The sequence below is a fragment of the Pteropus alecto genome, unplaced genomic scaffold (genome assembly GCF_000325575.1).
Source record: "Pteropus alecto unplaced genomic scaffold, ASM32557v1 scaffold101, whole genome shotgun sequence".
In the NCBI taxonomy this organism is placed as follows: Eukaryota; Metazoa; Chordata; class Mammalia; order Chiroptera; family Pteropodidae; genus Pteropus; species Pteropus alecto.
In genome coordinates this window covers 5,534,675-5,547,247 of record NW_006432945.1, presented here as the reverse complement: position 1 = coordinate 5,547,247, position 12,573 = coordinate 5,534,675, and the positions used below count along the sequence as shown (strand labels likewise).

General features: G+C 36.4%; 1 protein-coding gene across 4 annotated transcripts in view; it reads right to left on the bottom strand.

Moving 5' to 3' along the window:
* Positions 1-4,286: 4,286 nt before the first annotated feature.
* The window catches only part of KCNK2 (potassium two pore domain channel subfamily K member 2), a 98,871-nt gene continuing 90,584 nt past the window's right edge, over positions 4,287-12,573 (bottom strand). For all 4 annotated transcript variants that reach the window (XM_006907727.3, XM_006907725.3, XM_015586286.2 and 1 more), the window contains exon 7: positions 4,287-6,515. In XM_006907727.3, the coding sequence (XP_006907789.1) occupies positions 6,198-6,515 (318 nt within the window). In that variant the 3' untranslated portion in view covers positions 4,287-6,197. The remainder of the gene's footprint in view (positions 6,516-12,573) is intronic.

Below are 12,573 nucleotides of genomic sequence, written 5' to 3'. Positions count from 1 at the left end.
CCTCAGTAGCTATTCCATACTTTTGCCCGAGCGGTATTTTACAAGCAGAGATCTATTCACATTACTCCCTAAAGTTTGAAATGCCTCCAGGGCAAAATTCTATGTGTGATCTTTCAGGCCCGACCATAGGCTATTTCATGGGGGGAAACGGCCATCATGGGGGAAGTTGCCCTTCCCAGTCACCGCGCTGTAATTTTCTGGAAGCAGTGCCGTCAAGGTCTTGAACACAGGTGTCCTCATATGGGGGCCTTATTATTAGGGCCTCAGCTGAGGCACTTTCTCCACCTTGATTCAGTAACTTTCCACTGCTAGCCCGTCTGCCTTTCCTTCTGTCTCAGCCTCCCAGGTTTATAAAAAGGTAAGGGCCTTTGGTTCAGGGCTCCTCGGCACTGAGATGATTCCCTCCATCCGTGCTGCATGTCATTGTCTTCCCATCTCCTAGAGGGCAGACATTTATTTGGCTTAGTATTTCTAGTGATTGGCACATTAAAGACTCTCGAAAACTATTGACTTGGTAAACCATGATCAGGGTAATACTTTGTTTGCACGTACAATGTAATCATGGATGAGGTTCGTGCTCCTTGTATATATCTAGACCTTGTCAATATTAAACTTTCTCAATGCATGTGTAAACTTTGAATTGCTGCACATGACTGAGGAACAAGATGGGTTAATTAGATGTCTTGATGGTATCTTGATGCTATTATTTTTTCAAATGCGAAATACTCGGACAGGATAAAATTTGAATCTGGGCCAGACATTGCCACTTACTGATGCCAGTTTAAAATTTGTAATAAAAATCCAGAAACACAGAAACATTCTAATATAATAATGTTTAAAAGCCTAAAATGTTTTTAAAGCAAAGTAGATAGTGTGATAAAAATCATCTACACACTTCTATTAATTGGACAGTGTGAAATGGGATATCATCTACAAGTCAGGCATGAACTGAATGAAAACCAATGTTTATGAATTAATATTGAAATTATACCATGTAAGTGACTAACATTTTCTGTTGGTTACAGTACAAAATGTGCCTAATAATGGATTTCTTCCAAGACTGCTTATAAATTTAAGCATGAAAAAGCTGAATTTTATTTGGCAAGGATAATAAATGTACAATTAGCTTTCTACTGATAAAAGGTACCCATTTACTAGTATTAGCAAATGTTTTGCAATTAATTTCTAAACAAATTTTCAAGATTAGATAATAATCGAAAAGCTTTGATAGTATCTATTGTAAGCCAAAATTTGGAAATAAAAATAATGAAACCCTTGCTTATAAGCAGTAAGAGTGTATAATAATGACAAACTGCAAGTCTGTCTAGTTAAAGAATTGGCTTTGACTTTTTTATACACAATGAGTAGTAACTAATACCAGCTTGTCAGCTAATAGGAGAAATCATTGCTATTTGTATTCCATTTGCTACTAAGCCAGTAGAAGAGGACAGATAAATGTTTGTGGAACTGAGAAAATTTGGGATACTTATATACAGGATCCTTCAGATGGTTACAACAGTTAAATACGTTTTGATCTTCATTCAATTGTTCGTCATGTATTTTTTGAGCATTTACTATGTGTACTTTGCTAGTATCTAGAAATAACATAGTAAGTTAAAACAAGTGAATTACATTCTAATGGGGAAGATGGATAGTAATCAAATAAGAATAGTGATGAGTATTTAATGAGCTGAGGGGGAAAAAAAACAGAGTTTTATAGAGTATAAAGGTAACTGAATTGGTATCAGGGAAGGCTTATCAAAGAAAGTGATACTTGAAGAATGAGTAGGAGTTTGTTAGATGAAAAAGGTTGAGGTGCAAAAAAAGACCAAGTATTCTAGGCACAAGGAACAACATCAGCAAGATAAAAAGAGAGGGATCCAGTGGGGCTGGAATAAAGACAATTAGAGAGCAGTACAAGATGAGTCTGGAAAAGATGTCATAAGGTAGACCAAAAAAAAAAAGGCCATTTGAAGGATTGTGGTCTTACTCCCCCCAAAATGAAAGACAATTAGTGGATGTAAACTGGAAGGTAACACAATCAGATTTGCATATTTAAAAGACTACTCTTCCATCAATGACAGGAGCAGAGAACAATACAAAAGCAGTTAGTAGAAGGGGAGATATGGTGGTGGCTTGGATTAAGGTAATGGCTATGTTCAAATTCGAGACACATTCAAGATACAAGTCAGTAGGGCTTGGCGATAGGTGGGTATGGAGTGGAAGGAGAGAGGAAAATGAAGATGACTTGCCCAATCAGATAGACGGTGGTGTCGCTTGCTAAAATAGGTAACATCAAAGGAGGGCCAGGTTTGGGGACATATTATGAAGATCTTGGATATGTTGAGACACCTTTGAGCAATGGAGAAATCCAGCAGGAGTTAGCTAGATGGAGATGGAGCTCAGAGGGACGTTCAAGTGCAAAAGAAAAAGTGTAAAGACTAGGACATTGAGATTTTGGCGAAGGAACAGAAATTCTTTGGAAAAGAATAACATAAAGATAAAAAACCAGTTGTAATTGAGACTAGCATAACACAGTGAACATATTTTATGATGCTAATACTAGGAAAATAACAAATGGTTCAATGAATAGTAGAAATAGTAAAAACTGGGGCTTAGTGAATAAATGGTGTTGAGTCAAACAAAAGAGCAGAATCAAAACTCCTAGTCATTGAAACTAATCCCTGTCATTTAAGAAGGGGGTCACTGAGATTTGGGTGGGGAAGTATCCAGGTATGAAACAAACATGGAGCTTATGAAACTTTCCCCTTATTAATATGACCACAATGAGTTACTCTTAAAAGTTCCTATCAAAAGTAACCATGTCGCTCCACGCCATCTCGGAAGCAACACATGGGCGTGTGCGAGGGCCAGTAAGTTTCACTAGGAAAGGACATTTAAACGCATGCTGAAGCCAAAAATCACGTATTAATTTTAATGGAGTTATGAGTATTCAAATAGAAACGTCTTTTACTTTATACAAAAGCAAATTTATCTTCACATTTTACTAGGGAAGGCAAACCACAAATAAATTATGATTTTACTAGAACAGCAAACATATTTTAAAAAAAGAAAACAAGAATAAAAGTTGATCTGGGCCTCCAGTTTGTAGGTATAAATAGCTATCTTGAGTCTTCAGAATGTTTAAATTTGTTTTTGTTTTTTTGATATCCATTTAAAATTTCTCTTACTCTGAACTTCTAGCCTTAAGAATCAAAGAATTCTACAGATTTTTTACACAAAATGAGGTGGAAATTGGTCTTTGTTATATGTCACATGTTCCTGAGACAGAAATTGTTCAATTCTTTCTTGGCTTTAGAAGTTTCACTTTTTCCTGTATTGCAAGAGTGAAATGTTATTGAAAAATAGGGTACGTGACATGAACTGTCTAGCAAAGTATATAGATTTATATGAGAAATGTAAAAAACTTCAAAACAATCACTTCTATGTTTAATAGTTGTAGGGTGGATAGAGAGCCTTGTCTGGAATCCATGTCTACGATTTCAGATGAGAGAGTTCTTGACCTTTGCTGGTTCTAGTACTTAATTTATTTTTTCAAATATCCTTCAGGGAAAAACTACTCACTCTTAAACTGGTTCAGTGAAAAAATAAACTCACCAGAAAACTCTAGACTGTGTCAAAATCGTTATCAGTTTTCTACAAGAAGTAAACAAAATAAAGCTGGAGAAAACAAAATTGATCTGATATGCATGCTTTTGTAGATTTTCACCAGTCTTAAGGATAACGCTGGGAACCAGTGTTCAGGTATTTACTGAGCATCAAGGTGCTTGGGAATGAATAAATAAATTTACATATGAACCAACAAGGCATGTAGTCCAAATACTTGGGGTATAAAGTCCAGAAGGTGAGTTGACAACTACCTTCTATGGGCTTCAACACTACCAGATGTTTCCTTTTTTTCTTAAAAAAATCAGGTGCCTGTGTTCAGCATTCATATTACTTCAGTGTCAGGACAAGGTCTAACAATGATAAAATAAGATACTAATATATCGTCATTTAATAGAAACAATCTTGAACTCATATGCTATTTTAAATCTATTTCAAAAATGAAATTTCAGGTTATTTCTGTTTGATCCACAGCCTTCGAGAAGAACATTTCTGCATGTAGTTAACAAGGGTAGCAATACTGCATCCAAAATTTTTCCCGAATATTGTGAATTAAGGAGCCACACACACACACAAAAACAGAGTGGAAAGCGACCTCCCAGAGTTTTCCTTAGAATCAGATCTAAATTCTCAGCAGCAAACAGGAGACTCAGAAAATGCTGACTTTAATTACAAACTTTATTTGTCAATACAATTCACAGTTTATACATGGTGCAACCCACCATATGAACTTTCAGAACAGTTACTGAGGAAATGGATGTAGCTTTCTTTCTAAAAGAGCCTGACTTTCTAAAATTTCGGTTAGAATTTTTTAAGTTTAGAAAAGTACCTTTAACAAGTTAGCTGAATATTTACATTTTTAGCTTAAATTTAAATTTTGGAAAATAAGCATCTATTAAGTTTTTTTTTTTTTTTTAAGATCCTGGGTTAATTTTTAAGACCCTAATCTGAACGCCACTTTTTCAGAGCACCCCTCCCCCACCCTCAAATAGTAAAAGAAATGTTTTGCAATTATATTTAGGGAAATTATTTTCTTTCTGCATTTTTAAAAATTATATATACAATGTACAGCAGATCTAAGTATGAAAATAAAAGAAAGAGTAGCAATCTATTAAGTGCCTTTACTGAATTTCTTCTGAATTTTGGAAACATCCAGAGTTACAGGATATAAAATTAAACTAAAAAGGATTATCAGCCTTTTCTATTCAAAAAAAAAAAAGCTCTCAAGATTTAAATTGTGCTATAACAGCTTTTTCTCTATTGTCAGAGATGAATTATGCCTGCAATCTGCATTTTTCCATGTGCAAAATCACAGTGATCCCACTTCCAACTTCTGCTCTCACACTCAGTCACAACTCCAGAGGTACACCCACAGAAGGTGAGGCCTGAGCCCAGTCCTGCCTGCTGTGTCACCTCCCCTCATCTGGCAAAAGTCACTCAAGGAAAGAAAATCATATAAGCCTTTCTTTCATACACCAAAAAGCAAATTGATGCTGGCAGTATAATGTTTATTCAAATGCTCATAACATATTGTTTCGCTATCTTGTTTTTATCAGAATGGTAATTCGCACCCATTATCTTAAATCGCTTCCAATTTAAATCTTAACTCTCTAATCACCTCCTAAAAATATCCTTTTAACAGTTTTCTTCTGCCAGATTACTTATATATATATATGGATTATCTTCTTCCGCTTTAAAAAATGTATAGTTATTAATAAATGACCAATTCCAAATACTGCCAGGAAAAAAAGGGACTGGGAGCAGCCAATTTTACCAGCCTGGTAATAATGACACTGTATGTGTGTACCACTGGTACCTGAGTCAAATAAATACTCAGAGGGGCCATCTTTGCCCCTCATTTCTCTGCAGTGCCTTTACTGCTAGGGTTTCTGAGTGTTGCTTCAATGTCCATCTAATTTGGCATCTATTCCTTCTTCTGGTATCATCACGTCAGTCATTTTACACAGTTTCCAGCAAGGTATGGTATTCAAATGGGGGTCATGGGGTAAAGGACTGTAGGTGAGCCTAGGTGTGGGGCGGGGAAGGAGAAACCACACATTAGCTAGAGAGAGGTTCTGCTTCTTCATAAGATAAGGCACTGACAGAAAATTTCTTAGGTAAAAGGCTGCGTAAGAATTTCTTGCCATTTACAAAAAGAAACGTCATCCATAAGTGGTCCGTATCTAGGCTCAGTTAGGTAGACCCTGAAAAATTAAGGACTGATCCCTCGAAGCTACATTATTACCAGAAACAATTATAATTCATTCTGAAGCCTTATGGCACATTAGAAAAAAAGAGAGAAAAACAGTCTGGGCACAGAAAGGCATCAGACATTGCTTGTTTTACTCCACTCATCTAAGAAAGTGGATCTTTCAACAAGCATCATCAAAAAGATAGTGCTGGCTCAGAATTCCAGATTCTTTTGATGGCAGATGACCATGATGGGTGTATCTATTTTTCCCCCACTTTTGGAGCTCATGCACAGTTTAAAAAATGCTACCAGCAACAGTCATAAAGATCATATAGAAGTCCTCACCTATGGCTATGCCTAAGGCTCTTGAAAGAGAGGGCTATTTAATGTTCTCTATAACAGCAATTTCCTCGCCTGCACAGTGTGGCGTCAATCCATTCAAATAGATACTTTCAGTTTTCAGTAAGGGAGGCAAGACATCCCTCTCACTGGCCAGGTGGTTCACGGACAGGGTCCGCCTACAAGGAGTCAGCTCCTGGTTGTGGTTCCCAGCCAGTTCTGCAGAGAGCTTCCGCTTAATGGAGGTGGCGCGCTGGAACTTGTCATAAATCTCCACACTCAGCCGTCTCCTGGTTTCCTTGAACTCGGCTGTGACGTTGGCTGTCCACTCAGCAGCATGGGCTCTGAACTCCCCCACCTGGAGAAAAGACAAAGACACACCAATATTGTGACAGTCAACCTTTTGTGTGCTTTATTTTCTGAGCCTTTTGTAACACTGGAGGTCTGAGAACTGACCTAATAAGGTAAGATGCAGAGCAAAACTCCATTTACACAGATCTGGCTCTAAAAAAGCAATCTATGAATGTAAACTCTATAAATCAAATTGTATTAGAGGTACTAGGTGTGCTTGATTTTTGCACATGAATCCTGTCATTGAAACTTCTGATTCTATTTAAAAAAATCTCTAACTTTTTAAAACTTTGTGAAGGTTTTTTTTTTTTTCATCTGTAATTTGAAGAAGTATCTGGGTATAGAAAAGGCAGAAGCAGCAGGACAGAGTAAACACCTGGAACGTGAACCCAGGTGACCTGGTTTGTTCTGACAGCACCAAAGCTGTTTGCATGGACATAAACTCAGGTTTTAGGGACCAGCAATGATGTGTGCCAGGACTCTATATCCAACCCCCTATTGCTCATTTAGGAAATCTCTATTTACTAAGTAAGCAACAATATATCTCGTTTTTGCCTTCAGGGAAAGCAGATAACTGGTAAGTCAGTCCATCTTGAGGCCCATTTTGGAGAATAAGTAAGTCCATGGAACAGTTTCTCAGCAGATGCTCGTGGATTTAACGAAGCACCCAACCCGTCTGAGCTGCCACCTCCTCAGCAGTAGGACAGGCGTCTTCACAGAACACACCTAACAGGATGGCTGGGCTCATGCGCTTCGCCAGCTGTAAGGGTTTATGTCTGCGTACTTCTCTCTCCAAAGTTAAAGAAGAAAATATTGCCAAGGCCTAAGCATGTGCATAATGTTTCCTCTGACCTCTTTAAAATTATATCTGCACTCTTGTCACCTAAACAGGACCACGACTAACCCCATGGAAATCTTTAAAATCCTTTCCTTAACCAACTAGAACTTAATAATCCGGGACATCTCCTATTGTGGAACAAGTTCCCCATTTCCCTCTATGGCTCACTCTTCTGCTTTTAGCTTAGGTGACATGGGCTCTTCTTTATCTGGAAATCGAATAACTATAGCTCTGTTTTTTGTTTTGTTGTTTAACCTCTGTTGATTTTTGTTTTAGACTTTGATATGGGAAATATAACTGATGGTTTCTGCTGTGGTCTGAATGTTTGTCCCCCCCCACCCCAATCCCCAAATTCACATGTTGAAATCCTAACCCCAAGGGACCTCTGGAGGATGATTACTTTATGAGGGTTGAACCTTCACGAACGGGATTAGTGCTTCATGAAAGAGAGCTCCCTGGCCCCTTCCACCATGTGAGGACGCAGCAAGAAGGCTCTGGATGTCGCCTAGAAAGGATTATGCTGAGACTATGATCCTGGACTCCCAATCTCCAGAACTAACTGTGAGAAATAAATATTTGCTGTTTATAAGCTACCTAGTCTGTGGTATTTTGTTACAGCAACCTGATCAAACTAAACCGGTTTCTAGATATTTATACTGAAGACCTGAACTATAGAGGGAATATATATGTACATATATTTCAACATGATATGTACATATACTTGAGTAGTCATAGATGTGTGTGTGTCCACAAAAACAAAATGAAAACTGTTCTAATATCCTTGGAAGGAGGCACATGGCCGATCACTCTTCTTCGTCTGTTCGTAATCACATATATACACACATTTGATGATCTACTATTTATTTTAAAAAGGTCTTTTATTTCCTACTTGTATTGTCCTAACAAGAAATAATTGCTTGTTATCTGTGCCTGGTTCTGGAAAAAAAGCAAAGCTGGAAAAATGAGAACTCGTGGCATACATAATTGGCGAGCTTGAGCATTCCTTAATCACTGAGGCAAGTTTTAGAGAAACTTACATGGAAAGAGGTGCTAAATTTATAGCAATGTAGCCTGAAGATTCTCACTGTTCCCGTAAGGGACCCTGTCCCTTACACTATACTCAGATATGGAAGAGATTATTGAATGTTTAATTCTGCTTTTGGGGGACTCTCTGGTTAGAAAAGCAGAGGCAGTATCAAACAGTGGTGAGAAATGCTGAATCGTTCCATACATATCTATAAATAACGTGCCCTCCACGCCCCCAACAGTTTGTGTTATTTTTCTGTTTACTTCGCTGTCTTTCTGTTTAGACTAAGAGTTCTTGAGTTCGGAGTCTATACTATATTCATTGCTATATCTATAATATCTAGGGTCTGGTATAGAAAAGGCCATCAGTAGAAACTTGTTGAATTTCATTAAATTAATAAATGAACACTATCTATAAAGTTTTAAAAGAGTACTTTTAATATAAAAAGTTAAGAGATTCAGTTGTTTCTCTACCAGTTTCAATTTAGTTTTCAAGACTTAAAATTACAGCAATCTTAAAGATTATGCTCAAATACAAAAAGAAAATTTGAGTAATATGGTCTTAAAATAGTTCTTGTTGAAATGTTATTAAATTCTCCTAGTTTACACTACAAGCAGATAATCCCAGTGTGAAATTTGCAGTTTATAATAAAACAGTAATTATTAATGAAAAATAAAAATTTTTAACTGACCTTTATTGCCACCTTGCCAATGATTTTATAAAAAAAGAAATTAACCTGTTCTATTTGAGAATGCAGAATTTTCTAATGTAAAAAGAACAAATACTTATATAATTTTATCTTCGATGAGCCTTTCCTAGTAGTAAGGTTAATAAAATAAAAGAAACAGGAAAGAATCAACATTTTTGTTTAAATGTCTGTAAAATGTAAGAATCAGCTACTATATTCAATTTCCTCCCATGTACAGGTAGTTAACCAAAAATAATCACTTGCCTACAATAAGTGATTTAGAGTAAACCTGTAAATCATGGCTCAAGTCTTGGGACACTGTTAGAAATGATGGACCTAAAATTAGGCCTATTCCATTGGTTTTATTTTGATTACCAGCCTTTTACCTCCATGAGCAGAAAGGCTACTGATCACAGGATCTGTCTCCCTCTTTCTTTAGTAATAGTCTCCTATTTTTTTTATCTTAAAAATGTCTTATTATTAATAGTAATAGACTCTGCTTATCTAAAAATTCAAATGTTAATCCACTTACTTGCTAATTTTTTATCTCTTCTAAAATGTAAGTTCTATGTACATCCTCAGCACCTAGAATATACCTGGTATGCAGCAGGCTTATAATAAAATACTTTTAAATGCATGAACATATCGCTGAAAATGCATGCTCTCTGTAATCTCACACCTCGATAACAATTAGCAATGGCATAACACAGACTGCCAATTGTTTTTCTTTCCTATATACTTAATTTCTTCCTCCTCCATTTTGATTATCATTAATATTTTCGCAAATGGCTTTTTTCCCTGTAACCAATTTTCATCATTTTCCCTTGCTAGTACCCATTATTCTTCTACCTCATAGTTTTTGTCAGCTGCCTAGCATTCCACAGGATGATGGATATGGCATGCTACTACTGATGAATTCTGGATGGTATTTTGTTTTTCGTTTTTTGTTTTTTGTTTTTAATAATAATGATAACTCTTCGGTGGATATTCTTGTACCCATATCCTTGCTAATGTGTCCAAGTATTACTAGAAGTGGAAATGCTGGGTCGAAAGATATGAATATTTTCAGATTTTGAGGCCATTATGAAATTTCCAACTAATCACCATTGTTTTCAGAGTCAGGGTTTGCAGCAGCCTTAACACTTCCTCTTTCTGGACGGTTAGGTAACCTCTGTCTTTTCACAGCAAAAAAGGATCTGATTATTGGCACCTACATAAAAAATTCTTTAAATGTCTTAATTATTGCAATTTGAAATTTAAGTGGTCATAATAAATTGGACAAAGAATAAAAACCTTCCTTAGACTCGATCTGCATTTTCTCAAGAAGCAAGTTTCACAAAGTTACCATGATCTCTCAGGGTACGCTAATGACACAGAAAGCTTTCTATAGAGCCAAGGGCTTCTACAAATTAGTGATTCCTGCAAATTAGGAAAAGCCTAAATGCAAGGAAAGCTCAGCTTATCTCAGTTCATAAACTGAATTTCTTATTCTTAATTGCACTCAATCTTGGCATAGGCCGGGATTCTTCTCTGCTTTTGGGGACATGTCTTTTTCTAATTTCTTTAGCATTCCCAAGTGGGAAAAGGTAATCTCTGGAGGACATAAGGGCTGCAGCTGAAAAAGCCAAAAAACAGGAGGAGATTAGCAGCAGTGGGGAGGAGGGACAAGAGCCTCCGGTTCTAGCTCTATCACTCATATTCTAGGTGCCCACAGGTAAGCAATGTTACCTTTTCTGAGCTTCATTATCTATTAAATAAGGATAATAATAATCTATTTCACAGGAGAAACAAGTGGTGTGTGTGCATGTGTGTGTCCTTAAAATGTAAAGGACTACACAATTACTAATTATGATGACAAGGCTGGTGATGATGATATGGCTTGCCATGGGTACTTCAAGAGCTTAGAGGAGAGTACCAGGGAATGCAGTCAGCTAGGTGGAGAGCCAGGGGAGAGAAGGAGCAATATAATATAGAATTGAAATAGAAATAATATAGAATTGAAAAAAATGGGACACTTACCCATGGACTATGATTCAAAAGTTCTAAGACTTCAGTGGCAGCATGGCCTGAGTCTCTTTGCATGTCTCACTAGAAGCAATGGATTGCCTAACCCCTGAGTTATGCAGATCTTTAAGTCATGAGGTGGTCTGAGCATGTTGAAGGCACACATGAAAAATAGAGCTGAATAGCCATCCTTGCCAGATACACTGGGTGATGTACTTCATCAGTCAAAGGAAGGCCATGACCAGAGAGTGTTTTGTTTCCCTTTTACTCATTATTACAACTGGAATAATGGTGTGAATACAACAAAGAATTCAAAGTATAACTATAAAGATTTACTCATAATAAAAAGGACTCTCATTTTTAACACAGGTCCACATCACGGAATTGCATAAAATTGTGTATGTATACATGTATATACTTATATACAGACATGTATATATTTATATACATAAAAATGTTACTTATTTGATTGTTATAATAAATCTGTGGGGAAAATTCTGTCATGTTCCCCGTTTCACAGAAAAAGAAACTGAGGCTAGAGAGGTTAAAAAACTTGACACACAAAGTATACATGGTTGAACCAGGATTCAAACTTGGAGTTCTAGCCCCAGCATAATATTCTCCTTTGCCAGTAAAATCTTATCAATTCTAGGGATTAAACATCTTTCGGAGGAGTACAAAGCAAATTCACATTATATGGCACTCTACCCCACAGCACATTGTATTAGGGTGAGGATAGCCTGCCATAATTTCCTAAAAATACTGAGGAAAAAATAAAAAATTGACTCAAAAAGTATGCACTAGGGCTACTTATCTAAACCAATAATGGTACCTGTTCTCTCTCTACTATGCCCTTATCTTTCTATTATTTTTCAGGATACTGGATTTAGGGAATATAGCCACTCAAACTCAAAGCTTAAAAATAAGGAGAAAAAGACGACAAAAATAAAGGAGAGTCCCTCAAAAACCAAACCAAGGCCATCAAAATAAGGAAGAATTACTTATTCCCATTCCTTAAAAAGAATTGTGACCTTACTGTATTGTCTATAGCGGTGTATTCGTTATGGATTGAAGTACAGATTCACATTTTTTAATAGTGATAAAATTGTGTATTTGAACTCTGAAGGTTCCTTTTTTGTTTTCAAAGGAATTTCAAAATAAGGTTCTGAAATATTACATTTATAGAAGTAAAAGTTTTCTTGATGGAAACTTTAATGCTGTGGTGTTCTGGATAATTAAAATTAATCTTTATGCATTAAAACATTTTTGTTTCATTGGATTTTTATTTAAAAATATTTTTCAATAACTGAAATCGCATCTCATCTCCCTAAAACTAAGCAATCTACACTACTTGGCTGAGGACTCAAAATGAGCAAAAATGGCTCCTAAAGGATCACAATGAATGTTACTGCAGCTTATGCACTTGACTCAAAGAAGAGGTCTTCCCCTGGATTCTGTGTATTCTTTTTTTTCTTTTTTCTTTTTCAATTAGAGTTGACATTCAATAT